Here is a 19,600-nt window from a genome sequence, read left to right on the forward strand (position 1 = left end):
ATTAGGAATGCACGTTAAGCCTCCATCGGTCTTTGAGATAGCTTGCATAATAAGATGAGAATCATATCCTCTAAGGTTGTGAAACACAACAGGGATGGGTATTGTTTGAGAATTCATTTTAAGTTTCAAGTTACACTCGTTATGTGCAGCTCCCCGATAATTACCCATGACGTGACAATGATCTCTTACGGAATCCCCATTCAGGGGTTTATTACAATCATGACAAATCGTTGACTTCTTATAAGCCCTCCAATCATCCCTCTTCATACACATAGGTTTCTTAAATTTTCCCTGATTATTCTCTCTTCATTTTGTAGATATTCTAGGAACTTTTCCGCTGCATCGGGACCTCTGTAAATCACGGGCGGGTTTGTTTTCCCATCATACCTTACAACTATATATCCAAACCCTTAAGGAATATGTTCTTGAGTTTTGTATGTGGTATTGTGTTCGGTATTTTCTATAGGTTTGATAAGTTTTTCGAAGTCAGTGTAAATGTTTATGTACGGTACTGACATTTGATTACAATAGTGTTCAAATTTTAATATATTTTTTCCCTCTTTAGGCATATCGATCCTGATAGCAGTCTGTCCAACACCTCTGCAGTCTTCTTTATGGGTTTCTAATTGATCTTGTCTGCTGTACCCATGCAGGCATCTTTCGCAGAAATATTTTTTTCCATCATGTTTTGTTTGATCGCATAATAGCCTGCTTTAACTCTTTATCCATGTATAATGATATTTACCATCTTTTTCGATCAGAAATGAATTGATTCTGGGAATATGTTCTGGAGCGGAGCTTATCCTGTGTACAACAATTCCTTTAGGAGAATGTCCAAAAACATTTATAGCTAAATTATTTTGCTTTTCCACCTTATCAATTTGCGAGATTGGTGTAGGTTCGTCTATACCATCAAGGTCATTTGGGGATAGCTAAAAGGTCTATTTGCATTTTAGAATCTGCAGGAAACAATGCAGATCTTATAATCATTCTGAAACAGTCATCGCCTTTTTTTTTTACATTAATTATGGCTTTTTTCTTCTTATAATACGAGGGTAAATCCATATAAGATCCACCTTTGAAAGGCATATAATTTGCTATATCTAAATATAAACTATCGATTCTATCCACACCCCAACCAGAACCTCTATTAGTCCAGCGTTCTAAAGTTTCTTGTATCCTCTGAATTGATGTATCTAATGATGCGCTTATAGAATCAGATTCGGTTATAACTTCTTGGTTGCTCTGGAAAAAAGGTTCGGTATATTTGGCGTCATTTTTACTCAATGACATTTTAACCGTCAGCTGGTATTTTATACTATTTAAATCATCTAACACCTCTTTAATTTTGCTCAATACGATGGGTTTAACATCATTAACATCCATGTTGTAATTAATATCCATCTTCCAACCTCTTAGATATTTACCAAAGCCGGCTGTGGGTACAAATCTTAACTCAACAACTGATTGATTTTTATCAACATCAACTGGTTTTACCAACATCAACATTCAGTAAATCAATCAATTCAGCTTTTCTCATTTGAGAATAACCTCTCAGACCATTTTTTTCGTTTGAGCTTTGAGTTCTCTAACAGCCTGGGGTTTGTTGTATTCCAAACCGAGTAAATCAATCAATTCAGCTTTTCTCATTCGAGAATAACCACGTAGACCACGTTGTTTTGCCAAAGCTTCAGCTCTCTGACATAAGTCATTGTGATATATAACTACATGTGAACTAATATCTAATTGGTTTGAATTCTACCCAATCTATTTATCTCATTGCGGTAATCCTTTTTCCTCTCATAAATAATTTGAAACCATTTTTTGTCAGCACCGTGACGCTTACATAAACAGTAACTACCTTTGACCACAATCCCACATACAGAACATGTATAATTAACTTGCCCTTTTCTAATTGCAATGGCATGTATACCACAATATATACCGACGCAACATCTGTTGCATTGAATTGGTTTTCCCATGAGTGTAAATTTACATCTGGATGTGCCCCTCGCCATTGTGATAAAAATTACACTTCTAGTATCATTTCTCTAAATGCGTGTCAGCCAGTCAAGCCTGACATAGCTGAGCAGTCAGGGTTAATAGCTGATAAGACTCAGTGCGTAATAGATCATAGCTTATGCATAATAATATAGCTAAAAATAGCCACACCGGTCATGGTTATTTTTAGTTGGTGTGTAATAGATCATAGCTTATGTGTAATTGTATAGCTGAAAATCGCAACTACCAAACCGACAACCCAAACATTATAAAAACTATCTCGCGGTCTTTCTGAGCCTCTGACGGTGTATAAAACTGAGAGAGTGTTGGCCTTGGTATTGGATCAAGTGACTTTCCGTAAACAAGGAAGTATTCGTGCATAGCAGATTCAACATCCTTAAAGATTGAATTGAATGTCCTTGTTTACACAGTTCATCATTAATAAAATCTAATCTCTCCATTCTGTGCCTGTCCCATTGTGACTGAGCTGTTTCGAGTTGTTCTAATGCTTTATTAAGTCGTTTACGCTCCTCTTCAATTTCTTTAGCATTTGATTCCCTCATACTAGAAAATAAAAAATTACTCCCCGAAAAAGTTAGAGCATTAACAATAGCTCCACCGACCATCATCGCAATTGATGCCATGCTATGTTTATAAAATATTCAAATGTTTAATTACTTCATTATGTCTTCTTGGATAAGCCCTTGTTTGATTAGCATATCTTTTGTAGCAACTGCTAGGCCTACATCTAGGACCATCATACCGATATCATAGCCATTAAAATCTAGCTTGGGTGGTGTGGTTTTAGTAATCATTTTAGCTGTACGGGCATAGCCAATGGCCAAGCCGCTGACCACCGCTGAATGATACGTTGCGTTTACCAACATTTTACTGTCTGTAACTGGAGTAGTCATTGCTTTATAACATTACAGGAGGGCTTAACTCTAATTGAACCTCATCTTATTTTTGAACTTGTGGTGTTTCCTCTTCTCCGGTCTTATAAAACCATACCACTCCTATAGCAACAACCCTTAGTACATAGGGAGGCCAAGTTTTAATCGGGCTATGTTCAGTGTTTGAATTGTTGGCCTTTGCCTTCCTCACTAGCGCACCCTTCCTACAGGCTGCGACTTTTCGAGGATTCTTAGTCACTCTGACTTGTGGTGCTTGTGCAATCTGTGTTTGTGGTGCAATCGGGGATTGGTTTCGTCGTTCACTTGCAGTATTTCCATCTCCATTATTAGTAAGTGGGCACGTATGTTTAAATTGACAATACCTAGCCATTATTAAAACGGTGGTAAGTGGCACTTAGAACATTCCGTATCTATGCTAAAACTCACAGTTTACTGCGCTTATAGCTTGTTCGATGAATGGGTCTTTTTCTAGAGATTCGCATAAATACATGGGATTTTCTGCCTGGATAGGAAGAAACATACTAGCTACAACTGTGTTTAGTTGTAACATAGCCAAACCTATTGTTTTAGTCATGGTAGCTCCCAGTCAAGACTCGTAACGCGCGTATAGTTTTTTCATTTTCTCGTCGGTCATGTTATCAACTTTTTCAGTGGTATAATTTTCCCCAAAATATTGGGAACATTTTCCACCGGCTACCAAAGCCACGAGTCTTTCTCTATGTTTATCTAAAGATTTATCTACCATAGGTTCTTGGCGCAGTTGTTCGATAAGTTCCATAATGTAATACCTAAGGAGATATTTAAGTCTAACATAATGAAATATGGCATGTCCAATACAGCCTGAATAATAATATGTTACAAAAGAATGAGTAATTCAAACCACAAGTACATAATCACTGCTAATGTTCAATTTATCGTATTTTTGCTATATTTTGCTAAATTTTCTATTTTTGCTATATTTTTGCTAAATTTTGTTATATTTTTGCTCAGCAGTTGCTATATTTTTGCTATTTTTGCTAAGCAATTGCATAAGAAGCTGGTTGGTCAGTTTTAAATACGAGTTTACAGTGCTTCGTTTCCGCTTACAATTTTCTGAGCTTGGTAGAAATAACATCAAATTCGCGTAGACATTCCTCAAATGAATCTGTCTTTGCAATGAAACAGGGCTACCCATTTGGTCTGCTCTCTGAGATCTTTCAGAACAGAGTTGTATTTTTGAGTAAGTACCCAAAGGCTATGCTCCATATGCCGTCCGGAGAATGCTAAATATGAAAGCATATCTTTCTTTTTGGTTAGTTCTTTACTCGCACTGCAGTCGTCTATTATGGAAAGGGTTGATTGTCCTTTGTATTTTTCGTGACATACTCATAATCAGTCTTGTAAATGATCGCCCGGATCAACTTTGCACACCCCAGGATCATTACCCAATCTCTCGATAGGTATGTTTTATTAACGTTTATAGTCGGACACAGAATAATAATATGGTCGAAAACATCCCTATAATGACTTTGTAAAATATCTAGAATAAAAGCTGTTTTTCCGCAACCCGTTTGCCCACAGATGATAGCGCAGTGCGGTTCTTTAGGTAAAAGATTATTAATAGATCGCTTGCATGAATCTTCCATTCTGTATATTAAGTTACATGTCCATAATCACGTACAAATATATGTTTAATTTACCAGCCGCTTCGAAGAGCTTCATTCGCTGTATTGTAACACCCTCACTGGCATTTTCTATTCTCCGCCCACTACCGTGTAGTTGGTCATCATCTGTAGTTCCCATGTCGAGCCATAGTGCATACTTCGTGGTAAGGAATTCAGCCAGCGGGGACGTTTAAATTGATATTCCACGTCATATCTCTTTTGTTCCTGGTGATCTTTCGGTGTTGAAGCATGCGATCGTACAAAATGGCTAAACTTCTGGTATACTGGTTACGAATTTGTCTGGCTAATGTTATACATCTTAAGTGACCAAATCGGATTGGTTGCGCGACGCAGGCCTCCTTCAGGTTCACCAGGCTGGTATAAATATCTTACGCTTACTCTATCCGGAGGTTTTTTGTTCTTTGCCTGTCCTCGGTGCTGAATATTCGGAAGTCACAGATTTCATTTTAATTGCATCGGATGGTTTCTTCCCGATTAATCTCGTTACTTCATTATTCAGCGCTGATACAACAGCTGATAATCGTGTCACTCATTCGGTTGATCTTAATCGTTCCGATTTCATTTCAATCCCATACTGGTATCCAAACAAACGTTCGCTAATGTCCGGTTAAATCTTTCAATGATAGCTTGACTACGGTGGGCCTCTTTTTCACCACGCCTGATTTCGACATCGTGCTTTGTTAACAGTTTAGTAACTGATCCCATAAACTTGCGACCAGGATCTACTTGAAATAACTTGGGTCATTTTAGTGGTCCTCGTTTATATATGCGGCTCAGTGCATTAGCTACTTCTGTTGAATCTTTTGAGGTTAATGGTTCAGCCTCCTTGTAGCGACTAGCCACATCCACTAAGGTTAAAGTGTATTCATATGTTTTGTGTCTTACCTTATCATGGGGAAGAAACAAGAGGTCAGCCTGATGAACTTCATGAGTTGTAAAAATATCAAACTTCTTCCTCGGCATATAACGCGGTGCCGGTAAGTATATTTGCCACATCGCTTGTTTCTTTAGCCAATCAAACATCTTTAGATACCTTAGCTGCAGTGGCTAATTTTTGTATTGCTCCTATACCTTTCCAATATCCTCGTGGGCTATAGTAAATTTTATCCATTATTAATTGATATTGATGTTTCTTTTAATACGACTCATGACGATCGTTGAATCGCATCATCATTTTTGCATAAAAAATTCCCTCTGTAGTAGCAGTATAGGTATATAAATCTGGCTCCAGTGGAGTTGTGACAGGACTCTCATTACTTATACTACTGTTTGAATAAAAATATATTTTCAGTCAACTTCTGTGTATGCATGACCAGATCATTTTATACATGTATCTAAACACATTTTACCAGGGCTACGGTCAAACTATTCCCAATGGGACATTTTGTATCCCAACTCTTGAGACCTGTAGTGGGTACCCGGGTAGGGTCGGGTAATAGCTGGGTGGGTACCGGGGTAGTAAATTTGGACTCATCCCAGCCCTACTATCTAGCCATTATTGCCAACATAACTATCTGGATTCGGAAACCATATTTTCTGGTTGAATGAGCATTGTATTTTCTTCTATTAATTTCATCCAGAATATGGTATTTCAGGTTGACTGGTTCCCTACTATGTAGTGTTCCACACTGTATTTAGAAATAAGGTTTGCTCTATCCCATGTGTAGTGTAATAAAATATAGTTTTGTCCTGTACTATTATAGTTAAGCACGAGGACACTTGGGGTAGAGCCATTTTTATTTCTTTTCTAAGACGCCAAATTTAAGAGTAACCTTGTTTTATTGGTCCTCGTACTTTAACTATAATAGTTCAGGACAAAACTATAAATTATTACACTACACATGGGGGTAGAGAAAACTTTATTTCTTTTCTAAGATGCTGAATTTAAGATTAACTTTATGTTTGATTGGAGCTTGGTTTAAAATCAATTGACCTGTGATGTAAAGTGAAAATCCTTGAACAAGGTTAACTGACAGGCTCTTCCACCTACTAACATGAACCCTTTTGTTAAGGGACATATTTACGCTTTGAACATAATACAACACCACTAAAATGGGTAGTTTGTTATTTAAATAACGAGCTAAGAAATCTAAACAAATACAGCCTATAATATGAGTTGGGGTGTTTTCTGTCACACCAGCTGCAACGTTGTTTTTGCCACTGATGTTAGAAACTGCAAGCCATTAAATAGTGTGCTTACCAAGTTGGTTGCACTACATGATACCATATCTGACGTATATTGAAGACCTTGATATGGCGTCGGACGGACATGGTGGAGGAAGAGCAATATAGCAGCCATTTTGTTTGATTGCAGTAGGTTGCTAAATGCTGTACGCTGAGCAATAGGTTCACATGTGGTTATGAAGGTTATCAAGCATTGCTCCTTCCATTTTTTTGACTGGAGTGGCACGGACGCAATGGTTTGAATGTTTGTGACAAGTCTGTGGCATGAGAGAAGATTGACATCATCTTGCTGTATTTCTTCAAACATAATGATATTCAAATATAAGACAAGTTTAAAGAAACTATTTTGATGATCATTATATCAAATAGGGCAAACTTCCTGTCCAATTTATATGTCAGTAGAATCAAGCAATACCTAGGCTCTTTTGATAACAGACAATAATATGAATTATGAACTAAATTTTGTGTCACATCATTTTTAGTTTTTAAGAATGTTTTAGTTAATTTGAATTTATGTAAACCTTAAGGTTAAGGTTCCTTTCTAAGAATCATTTTTTTCTATTCCGAACTAATAAATAAAGTTTGGCAAATCTGTTTTGCCATATTTTAGACAAGAATACTGTGTTCCCTACAACCAAAGAATCAAGTCAAATCTGTCAATGCAAAAGAATACTATTTCAACTGTTTTACTGAGACTCACTATCAAGGTTAATTTAGAGAGGGATTTTTCTCCTGTCCTAAACTAAACTATTTCACGCAGGCTAGCAGCTAGCCAGTCAACTAGTTTAGAAAAATCTAAATATTTTTTTATATTTGTATACTTATCCTGCATTACTCCTTAACGCATTTTTTGTTGGGTTTTTTTTACAGAAAGCCGAAGCAGGGACAGGTCCAGCTGCAGCAGAATTTGTTCCAACTAGTTGTGTAGCAGTACCCTCGCACAGCTACCTTACCTGGAAGTGGTGAGGTCACAAAAGAGCACATTACTGCTTAAAACGTAATATTTGAAGACTTGAGACAACTTCGTGGGCACATAAATGAAGAAATGCAGGATAAGTATACAAATGTAGAAAAGATTTAGATTTTACTTAATTAACTTATCCCGCGTTACTCCTTAATGCATCTTTGTCAAACGGAACGGAGGTGGGCATACCTTCAGATGTAGCCCTAGTAGACAGTCGTCTATGTAAGACTTGAAGTGGATATCAAGGCTAATCAGGGAATCGTTGGCTTTGATTCTGGTCCTGAGCAGCCTCAAGGTGGTCATTCCAGGTGGCATCGGTTGAATATAACAACCTTGAGAATCATGCGAAGTTTTTCTGAATCCTTCTTGGAGACCAGAAAAACAGGGGAGAAGAATCCCGGATGTCGGACTGGGTCATGAACAATCTCGATGGCCTCCTTGTGGAGCAGAATATTTATACTGTTGCACAGGAGCTGCTGTTGATGGGGGTTGAAGGCTTCTGCCAGGGGTGAGGACGTCAAAGGAGGATTGTTTAGTAGTGCGAGACGGTACCCCTGTCAGAGGACATTGCTGACATACGCATCCTCCAGGATGGTCTAATTTTTCTAGAACCTGCCTAGTCTCCCACCTATGGGTGAGTCAGTACTGGAACGACTGCAGGGTGGGAGGACCAAGCTGTTACTGTCCATCAGTTCAACGTTTACCCTTGGATCAGTATCCTGACCTTGGTGTCAATCTCGGTGGGGTTGGTACTTTCATTGAGGTTTGCCACAGCCACGCCCTCTGCCGCGATACGATGAGGAGGACTGAGTGTGGTCCTTGAGGGAACTCGACGAGGCTGATAATTTCTTGACTTGGAGGGCTTGAATGACCCACGCTGGGAGACCTACTCTAAAGTTTTAAGAGCCGTTTCATCACTGGTGAAGCATATGTGTGTCTGTAATAGCGCTGTTGAAAAGAGTATGGCTGGTCCAAGGTTGGCATAATTGGTATGACATAACCGTCTGAAGGTGATCAATGGAGGTTGTCATCTAGGACGTGAGCTCCATCAGCCACTTCAAACGAATGGACAGGGAAGTCATCTCTCCTTTAGCGAGGTGCTTCAAAGGCGCGAGTGAGGGAGAGCTTCAAAAAGTCCTCATCCAGCGCCGAGGTGAGAACCGTCAACAAAGGTGTTGAAAGGGAATGGACATTGGGTGGGACCATATCGTGTCCTTCTTATTCACATACAGTCAGCAACTTGATTCAGATCTAAGTGAGTGTTCATGTCTGGAGTGGGAGGGCCATATCCGGAACGAAGGATTCTTCAGAATAGTCGGAACGATAGGTGCGATCCTTCTTACGGACAGGTGAATGGCTCTGTGACCAGCGGCCAGACCGAAACAACTTTAATCTGGGCCTTGAGGAGCTAGGAGACGCCGAACCATGCGACGATCTTGGACGAGATGTGGGTGTGGTGTCCAGAACCATGTGATGTTCTCAGACGAGATGTGGGTGTGGTGTCCAGAACCATGTGATGTTCTTGGATGAGATGTGGGTGTGGTGTCCAGAACCATGTGACGTTCTCAGACGAGATGTGGGTGTGGTGTCCAGAACCATGTGATGTTTTTGGACGAGATGTGGGTGTGGTGTCCAGAACCATGTGACGTTCTTGGGCGACATGAGGGTGTGGTGTCCAGAACCATGTGATGTTCTCGGACGAGATGTGGGTGTGGTGTCCAGAACCATGTGACGTTCTTGGGCGACATGAGGGTGTGGTGTCCAGAACCATGTGATGTTCTCAGACGAGATGTGGGTGTGGTGTCCAGAACCATGTGACGTTCTTGGGCGACATGAGGGTGTGGTGTCCAGAACCATGTGATGTTTTTGGACGAGATGTGGGTGTGGTGTCCAGAACCATGTGACGTTCTTGGGCGACATGAGGGTGTGGTGTCCAGAACCATGTGATGTTCTCGGACGAGATGTGGGTGTGGTGTCCAGAACCATGTGACGTTCTTGGGCGACATGAGGGTGTGGTGTCCAGAACCATGTGATGTTCTCAGACGAGATGTGGGTGTGGTGTCCAGAACCATGTGATGTTCTTGGATGAGATGTGGGTGTGGTGTCCAGAACCATGTGACGTTCTCAGACGAGATGTGGGTGTGGTGTCCAGAACCATGTGATGTTCTCAGACGAGATGTGGGTGTGGTGTCCAGAACCATGTGATGTTCTTGGATGAGATGTGGGTGTGGTGTCCAGAACCATGTGACGTTCTCAGACGAGATGTGGGTGTGGTGTCCAGAACCATGTGATGTTCTCGGACGAGATGTGGGTGTGGTGTCCAGAACCATGTGATGTTCTCGGACGAGATGTGGGTGTGGTGTCCAGAACCATGTGACGTTCTTGGGCGACATGAGGGTGTGGTGTCCAGAACCATGTGATGTTCTCGGACGAGATGTGGGTGTGGTGTCCAGAACCATGTGACGTTCTTGGGCAACATGAGGGTGTGGTGTCCAGAACCATGTGATGTTCTTGGACGAGATGTGGGTGTGGTGTCCAGAACCATGTGATGTTCTCGGACGAGATGTGGGTGTGGTGTCCAGAACCATGTGACGTTCTTGGGCGAGATGTGGGTGTGGTGTCCAGAACCATGTGATGTTCTCGGACGAGATGTGGGTGTGGTGTCCAGAACCATGTGACGTTCTTGGGCGAGATGTGGGTGTGGTGTCCAGAACCATGTGACGTTCTTGGACGAGATGAGGGTGTGGTGTCCAGAACCATGTGATGTTCTTGGATGAGATGTGGGTGTGGTGTCCAGAACCATGTGACGTTCTTGGACGAGATGAGGGTGTGGTGTCCAGAACCATGTGATGTTCTTGGATGAGATGTGGGTGTGGTGTCCAGAACCATGCGAGTAATTGAGTAATGCAGGATAAGTGAAAAAATTAAACGAATTATACGCGAGTGTTGTTAAATGGGGAAAAAACAGACTTTCTCAAATAACACAGCATTTTCTGACATATTTCTCTACAATATAATGCACTGACAAGGTATTTCTTACCTTCTGGGTCATATCTTGAAAATATATGTTTAGCATTTAACTCAGGACTCTCTTGTGTCACAAGGCTCTGTTCCTGGAAAATAAAACATTGGAAACATTGATCTGAACAAATGGAACAACATTACTGCAAGAAAAAATAATGTCATTAATCTGGAAATTCATCATGCTGACATTGGAAAAGACAAAAGAATTGAAACACAACAGTACTCATCATCTGTTCACAATATTTGAACTTTAGCTTGTAACAAGTAACATGATATTTATGACATGTTTGAAGATAAAAGTATTAACTTGATCAAGCTAAGGAGGCACTTTATGACTGATTCATTACTTTCATGTACTTTTACAAACACAGCAAGTTAAAGGGAGACACCTCTCAACACCTTTCAACAACCTTGCATTCAGTAGTCTGGAGGATGTGCAGAGCCATAATGCTGAGTTACAGCTAACAATTCAGATATCTTCAAAACACTGATTAGCTCCTCAGTTCTTATTTAAGACTTGACAAACTAGATGTCAGAGTTAATGATTTCACAATTATCCTGTGTAAAGCTTTGAGGAAAGAATGAAAACTGGCAAATTTAGCACTGATATGCTTTGTTTAGAATTTTCTGCAAATTTAAATCAAATCCCGGGCAAGCCCCCAAATCCTGCTTCGAGTTGATTCCCTAGTTGAAATGGGAAGGTTAACCCAGATATCTGTTCATACATTACAAAATTGTGACATCAGTAAATATGTTAAGTAAGTAAAAAAGATCAATAAATAATAATTTATTTTTTAGAGTAAAAATATCATTTATACTTATCCTGACTCATACTTATAACTTATCTCTCTCTCTTCCAAAAAGGTAGTGGAAACTTCCTGTGCTGTTCCCAAAGAACAGAGAAAACAGCTCACCCTAACGCACACTTGCTCCACACATGCTAACCGGGAGCCGGGACCAAGCCCAGTAACTTATCAGTCTCTCTATTTTCCTAGTTAATGGTCCGAAACACATCAGTGGAAAGAGGGGAAGGCCGAGAGGGTACTCATGTGTAGGAGTTAGGAAAAGTATAAATGATATTTTTACTCTAAAAAATACATATTTTATCTTATCCTGACTCATACTTATTGTTTGAATATCACAGTAGGTGGTGGGTTCCACCTGTATGTGTGATTAACGTCTATCTGTTCTATCAACCTCAAGGGTACGTTGTTAATCTTCTGTGTTATTTCTTTATTGGGGTACCACCTTCCTTTCTTTGTGAGCAGCAAAAATGGAAGTAAATCATATAGATTTGTGGATTTATAAGGTTTGCAAAGATTTGTTAAATCTTGCTTGCCTTAAACGATTCTAGTGTTAAGAGAAGATTGATAATCTTGGACCAAGCCCAGTAACTTATCAGTCTCTCTATTTTCCTAGTTAATGGTCCGAAACACATCAGTGGAAAGAGGGGAAGGCCGAGAGGGTACTCATGTGTAGGAGTTAGGAAAAGTATAAATGATATTTTTACTCTAAAAAATACATATTTTATCTTATCCTGACTCATACTTATTGTTTGAATATCACAGTAGGTGGTGGGTTCCACCTGTATGTGTGATTAACGTCTATCTGTTCTATCAACCTCAAGGGTACGTTGTTAATCTTCTGTGTTATTTCTTTATTGGGGTACCACCTTCCTTTCTTTGTGAGCAGCAAAAATGGAAGTAAATCATATAGATTTGTGGATTTATAAGGTTTGCAAAGATTTGTTAAATCTTGCTTGCCTTAAACGATTCTAGTGTTAAGAGAAGATTGATAATCTTAAACACAATCGTTATCACTCATGCACTGATTTACATAGTAAAACAAGGGAGCATGGTCTCTCAGTCGTTGGTTATGGAACAGTAACCTGACTTCCATGAGTCTGCGTGATTTGTGGGTGAGTGTATCTTGCCTATCTTCTGGTAGGTTTCGTGAGTTGCTGTGCAATGACAAGTGGTCCGAATTGAAGAATGTCTGCTACATCTTCTGTTGTGAAATCTCTGAGGTAATGATTGACGAAGACAGTATCAGATTCCCAGAAGCAGCCTTCTATGATTGATGGCATCGAGTAGTTGTCAAGAAGTGCTAGTATGGAGACATAGCTCTCACTTCATGAGGGTTGGAGGCTGATGGGGGATCCAAACCGCCTGCTCTGTATACTCTCAGAATGACAGCTCTCATCCAAACGAGATAGTTGTTCTGGATACTTCTGTGTGGTTATTCCTTTATAAAGGAATAAAAAGCCTCTTAAAACCATGTCTTCTAGGTTTAGACTTTTGTAGGTATATTTGTAAGGCTCTGACTGGGCCTAGGAATAAATCCTCTGTATCCTCTGAACCAAGGATGGAGGGGAGAGCCGGAACGTGGCATTGTCTGTCTGGTTGGTCTGGTAACTGGTTCTTTGCAATAAAGTCCTATCTTAAGCCAAGGTGCGCTGATGTGTTGTTGCCACTGTCAATGTATTGAGATTGAAGTCTATCGCATGGATTTTAGACATTCTAGCTGCCGTAGCTAATGCCAGAAGGAATAGGGTTTTCTGCGTCAGGTGTTCAAAGTCAGCCTGTTGGAGAGGTTTGTATGCATCACTGGTTAGGTGTTGTAGCACTATATTTAGGTCCCAGGTTGGGGCTCTGAAGGATCTGAGTAGGGCCATCAGCTCAGCATCAGCGGGAACTTTAGTAAGTTTTTCCCCCATTAGCCATAGTTAGTACAGAACTGATAGCAGGCAAAAAAGTGCTGACTGTCGAACCTTTAAGATTCCTTGTACTTCTTAAGTGACATAGGTAATCTGCTACTTGTGGTATAGTAGCTTTGGCTGCAGTAAAACCCTTGGATCTTGCAAACTGGTCAAAACTTTTCCATTTATCGTCATAGAGATTCCTTGTTGATCTACGAAGTGCTCTTTTAACGAGACTGCTCTTGACATGCTCCATATGTGAAGTTTGTATAAATCTGGTCTTGGATGGACCTGATTGGAGTGAAGATGTAGTAGATTTGGCCAGTTTCGAAATTTTAGCCTTGGAATCCGTGCTTGTTTGACGAGCTCTGGAAACTAGGTTCTCGTCGGCCAGTAAGGCCCTACAAAAAGTTGTAGGCTGCTAGTGTGGAGGATCTTTTGTAGTATCCGTGGTATCAAAGCTGGTGGGGGAAACGCATACACGTTTGGGCCCTCCCATGATATTGACAGAGCATTGACTGACCAGGCTAATGGGTCTGGCACTGGTGACAGTGTGTTATCTGATTGTTGAATCTGGTTGCAAATACGTAGGTCTATTTGTGGACAACATTTTTCTTTTATTGCCAGATGGAATGCTTTGGTGTAGCTTCCATTCTGTTGGTGATGGTTTGGCTGGTGTGGATAAGGAGTCTGCTAAGACATTTGTCGGTCCCAGTATATGTCTTGCTTTTAATGTCAAGTTCAGATTACCTACCAGCTCATAAGGTTGAAAAGTCAACTTCAGGAGGGTCTCTGATCGTGACTTGAATATTTATAGTGTATGCCACAGTTGAATTGTGTGTCCTGATCATCAGACGTTGGTTTCTTAACTGTGGGGCCCAGTGAAATATTGCACTGATTACAGCCTCGTAAATCCAGATAATTGATGTGGTAGAGCTTTTCTGCTTCTGACCATAGGCCCGATGTCACTTCTACCTTGAAGAGGGCTCCCCAAGCTCGAAGTGAGGCATCCAGGAATAGGTGGTTGTTGTAATCCGGCTCATTTAAACAAGTTCCTGCGCAAACAATTGATTTCACTGTCCATCACAAGAGGTATTTCCTCAAAATGTGTAGCAATCGGAATCTGAAATCCTGGTTCCCTAGGTAGGCATTTAGAAAATCTGTGTAACCTGTCTCGGATGATCAACGCTTGGGCTGATGTGAGTAGGCCCAGTATCACTTGCCATTCGTTGCTGAGACTTGATTGTAAATTGTTGCTGGCAGGTAATTGTTTTCTTTTATCTGCCGATCTTTTGATGCTTGGGTTTTATTCTGGCTCATTGGAAACCTTGAGACCTGACCCAAGGGAATTGAGATCATGGAATGGTTGTAAGTCAGACTTCTGAATATTAATTAACAAACCTAACTGAGTTAATAATTTCAGGGTGAAACTCAATTGTAGTCTGAGCTTATTGTTGATACTGGGGCTTGAATCCCTTCGTCCAGGTAAAATGCACCACGGATTCCCCATGTAACGAAATGCCACAACTGGTTTGGTCACTCGTGTACATTGCCATGGGGTCGAAGCAATTCCAAAGGGCAGGAAAGCCTATTGGTAATGTTGGCTTTTTTTAATAGATATTTCCTGGATGCTGGATATATGGGAGCATCTTGAAGATCGATACCCAACTAATCTGATCAGAGATCGTTGGGTTTGTTCAGTGGCAGTGACAATGAAGCATGGTGTCTCATTGTGAAAATACTCAGGCCTGTCGTCATTGGCGGTCTACTAAAATCAGTGATCCAATCCCATTGATGTATAGCAACATGTGTGTGATCGTGTGGTTACAGTATTACATCTAAATAATCATGCGAACCGATCTGTAAAGTGCACTGCACAGCTCATATTAGATCAATTATGACCTAATCTCAGCATAATCGGGTTTGTTTACAGGCGATGAAATCTTGACACGTGACATGTAAATCCCTCCTGTGCAGAAATACCGCATTCTGCCGGGGTGGTGTGAGCTCCAATGCTCCATACACTGACAATGCAATGTGAGCTCTATGATAGGTGGACAAAGTCATGAGTGGAGTTCTGAAGCGTAACGGTGTGTATCAGGTCCGAGGAAATCTGTGACGTTTCCGGTGCAGTAGTAGTTGGATTCCCATGACATTTGATGCATGTAAGCAGCTATGTGAAGCTTTTCGATCGCATCATTGGTATTTCATATAAATGTCCCAGTTGCAGTCCATATTGTTTTGATTGGCCATGACTGACTGATCCCTCTTAGTACAGGTACACCGAAGCGATAATGTACTGCAATCACTATAGTGGGGTCTGGATCCCTAGGTGAGAATCATGATTCCGGAATTTGAGTACCCGATAGCACATGGCTATTGTGCTGACTGGACTATTGCTGAGTACGGCATTAAAACAACAATTTTAAAAACTGTTGATGGTATTGTGATCTCTTCTGTTTCGACGTGTATATCGCCGTCTTGAGATTGGTGATTATCACTCCAAATTGTCTCATTGTGTCAATCCACATGGTGAGAGTTTGGTAATTGTCCCTGTCCCTGTCTAATGTGTTGGTTCAACGGTGGTTGAACTATTCCACGATGAGAGGTATGTTGGTAAACGTATGAATGATGATTCTTGAATTTGGTACCCGTTAGTATATGACTAGTGTGCCGAATGTCTGAATGGCTGTTGATCTTTTCAGTTTGGATGCGTATCGATCTTGAGATTGGTGACCATCACTTCATAAATGTCACATTTGACATTTCGGTGATAGCTGGAATATTGCTGAGTGCGGCATTAAACAACAATCAATCAAACAAAAGTTCAGTGAATTTTGCCGCCAATTCTTTCCCTCTAGTAGGGGTCAGTTTCATGTTGGTTGAATGATTCCCGGCAAGGGCGAATACTGGTAGACCATCCTGACAAGAGCCTATAGTGGTAGACCTGGTTTACCTCTTTTGACCGATTAGGATTGAAAGTAAATTCTTTCAATGTCGTTCAGTTTCATTTTATCGTCATGCAAAAATTTCTACTCTTGAGTCAGGTCTGAGTGTGTCATCCTCATCATGCCAGCAGTCTCATAGTAGATTGTTTTATCTGTGGGATGGTTAGTGTGCTATATCGTCCCCCTTTGATACAGTATGTATCAGTGGCGAAACTATCAGTCGTCTATCCGAAATCCACGTCTTTGTACATAAGTTTTTCTTGTGAGATAATTCTTGTGTAGTGTAAAGGCGTCATGGACCGTGCATAAGGTTTATTACACATCAAATGTTGGATAGTCATTATACTAATGTACTATTTACTTCCATATGAACGGATGGCTTGGATTATGAAGCACAGAAATTTTTCCCATCTACGCAGATGGCGCGAAAATAGGAGAGTGATAAGCTACTGGGCTTGGTCATGTGGTTCCGGTGAGCATGCGGGGAGTAAGGGTGTGTTGGGGTGAGTTGTTTTCTCTGTTCTTTGGGAACAGCACAGGAAGTTTCCACTACCTTTTCGAAAGAGAGAGAGATAAGCACTAAGTATGAGTCACGATAAGAGGTGAGGTGAAATTGGGTTTAACGTCGCGTCCAAAATTATTGCACTTATATAGCGACATGCATGTACGTGTGTGTGTTTATGTGGCTGCTTGTTCTAGTCCGGACTGATGCCGATTTATAGTGCTAGCTCACTGAGATACCATGCCGCAGTTTAACATGAATACCCCACTCAGACACAGTATACTGACTCCGAGCCGACCAGTCCTTGTTTTAGCCCCTTAATGCCGAGCGCCAGACAGGGTAACAAGTACCATCTTTTAACGTCTTTTGGTATGACGCAGCCGGGGATCAAACCCCGGACCTTCCGCTCTCCGGGCAGTCGCTCTACCACACCTTTTTTAACCGAGGTGGAACTTGTCATGGAAATTTTAAAAAAAGGAAGGGTTTGGAACCTAAGTCCATCTTGCTGCCATGGAAACGTAAAAAAAATAAAAATTTCTAAAATTTCTAAGTAGCAAAAGGCACCAGTTCAGCATGTACCTGACAAACCTGCAAAGTTTGATGAAAAAATATTGAACAGTTTATGTGTTATGCTCCGGAAATGAACCCTACCCTCGCAGAACCTAAGTCCATCTTGTTGCCATGGAAATGTAAAAAATAAAATTTCTAAAATTTCTAAATAGCATAAGCATGTACCTGACAGACCTGCAAAGTTTGATGAAAAAATATTGAACGGTTTATGAGTTATGCTCCGGAAAGGACATGTGACGGACGGACGGAGCCCGTTTCTAAATCCCCGCCAACTTTGTTGGGCAGGGGATAATAACAAATTACATTGAAACACACAGGATTAGGTTTACAATCATAAAAGGCAATACTGTGAGTCCAATATGTGGCAGCAGCAGTAAATAACAGGCTCTATTACAGGTCAGTGCACTCATGAATGTCCAGAATTTGGCACAGTTAAATGTCTTGCATGAGGCATGTACTCCATTCTTGAAACCACTGAACAGTTTGGGAATGAGGCAGGAAAGTTGGTGCTTAAAGATAGGCAACCCACCCTCACTGGGCAGGTAGAAAAATCACAAGTCAAGTCAAAGAAGGCCTCAAATCACATTCACATTAAGGTAAAGCCAGCCTTCTAGAAACTTATCTCGCACTGCCACTAACAATCATCAGAAATAACCTACAACAAGCATATAATACTCATATCCCCCGCCAAGGGAGCTTTCATATCCAAGTGCAGAAACAAGTTTGTCACCGGTAGATCATCTGAATAGGGTCCATCTGAGCTTATACCATGAATTGTCATAAAATCATTGAAAGTTGGGATGTATGTAACCAAGAATTATTCCCCATCCAAAAAGTTCCAAGAGAATATTTACCAAACAGAAAAGGTTGCAGAGAACATTCACCGACTGTATTGATTTCATTTAGGAACCTTTGTACAGTGAGAAGTGATCTTTCTCTCTTCATTTGTTCCACATTTGATTGAAAGATGAACAAACATGAGGAGGAACAAATTTATGTTTACATGCTGGGTTCGCTACCTAAATACTGTAAATCTGGAAATTAATGCATCTCCAAATTAAAACGACTGCAGACCCCTAGCCAAAAATGCAACTCAATATCAATGCCACTCCCCCAATCCAATCCCCAGTGGAATGATACATATCCTTACCTTAATCCAATCCAACAGCAAATAGCACCACTTATTATAACTGAGTAAAGCATTTCCATAAAATCAATAAACAGTGTTTTCCTAAAAACAACACACAGTTTATATGTTTACTCTGTTCACTGGTATTAAGGATGTTCAAAGGCAATAAAATAATTGAACCAACAACAGTTCAATGATTGGTATGTGTTAGAAGGTGTCAACAAGCTTGACACAAGTGGGTAGAACTCTTGACCCCTGCAGTGATAACTTACCAGAATACCCATTGTGTAATTCCCATTCTTTGAATGACATTGCTATATACTTGTTACAACTGCTGCTCAATAAACCATGCTTTTGTGTTTATATTTAAGCTGGTATTTCCGCTATCCTAAGTGTGCAGTGAGGCTGTCTTATTGTTGATAGTCATTTAGTGACATTAAATGCGAAGTTAATTAATGCAGGCAAAGACCACTTGCATTTAGTTCACGCTCACGTTAATTTCAAGATTAACAGTATTGCACACATGCAGCCTAACATAAGAAAATGCAGTCTAATTATATTTGACCAAGATGCATCAAGTGTAGTCAGTTAATTTCTAGATGCATAGATTTTTCATTTCCAAATTATGGGCAAGTCTAGAATTATAAAATTGTACTCTGTTCTGATATCAAGTCAAAGCTTAGTTTGTGTTACTTCTGTTAAAATAAATTGTTGCATCATAAATCATATATGGTTGTTTTGATAAAATTTCAGCTAACATATTCATTAATGGCAGAGAAATTAAAAGACTAGTATATCCATATAAGGAGGAGGTACTGTTTTGTTCTTTGACCTGTGTATATGCAAACATTCATACAACGTAAGATTGTTTCTGAATTGCAACCCAAATGAAACATCACCCAAAAATGCACTCTAGCCTGACATATTTCATGAAAAATGAAAAATATCAAATACCCTGATTGGCAAAAGACACCAATTCATCTCCAGGTCTGTACACATACA

At 40.3% G+C, this 19,600-nt stretch overlaps 1 protein-coding gene across 1 annotated transcript in view; it reads right to left on the bottom strand.

Moving 5' to 3' along the window:
- LOC124119874 (ubiquitin carboxyl-terminal hydrolase MINDY-3-like) overlaps positions 1 to 19,600 on the bottom strand; it is a 74,661-nt gene that overhangs the window by 29,179 nt on the left and 25,882 nt on the right. The window contains exon 9 of the mRNA XM_046482538.2: positions 10,768 to 10,840. Within this exon, the coding sequence (XP_046338494.1) occupies positions 10,768 to 10,840 (73 nt within the window). The remainder of the gene's footprint in view (positions 1 to 10,767; positions 10,841 to 19,600) is intronic.

This window comes from Haliotis rufescens, unplaced genomic scaffold (assembly GCF_023055435.1).
Source record: "Haliotis rufescens isolate VD_foot unplaced genomic scaffold, xgHalRufe1.0.p SCAF_10, whole genome shotgun sequence".
NCBI lineage: Eukaryota > Metazoa > Mollusca > Gastropoda > Lepetellida > Haliotidae > Haliotis > Haliotis rufescens.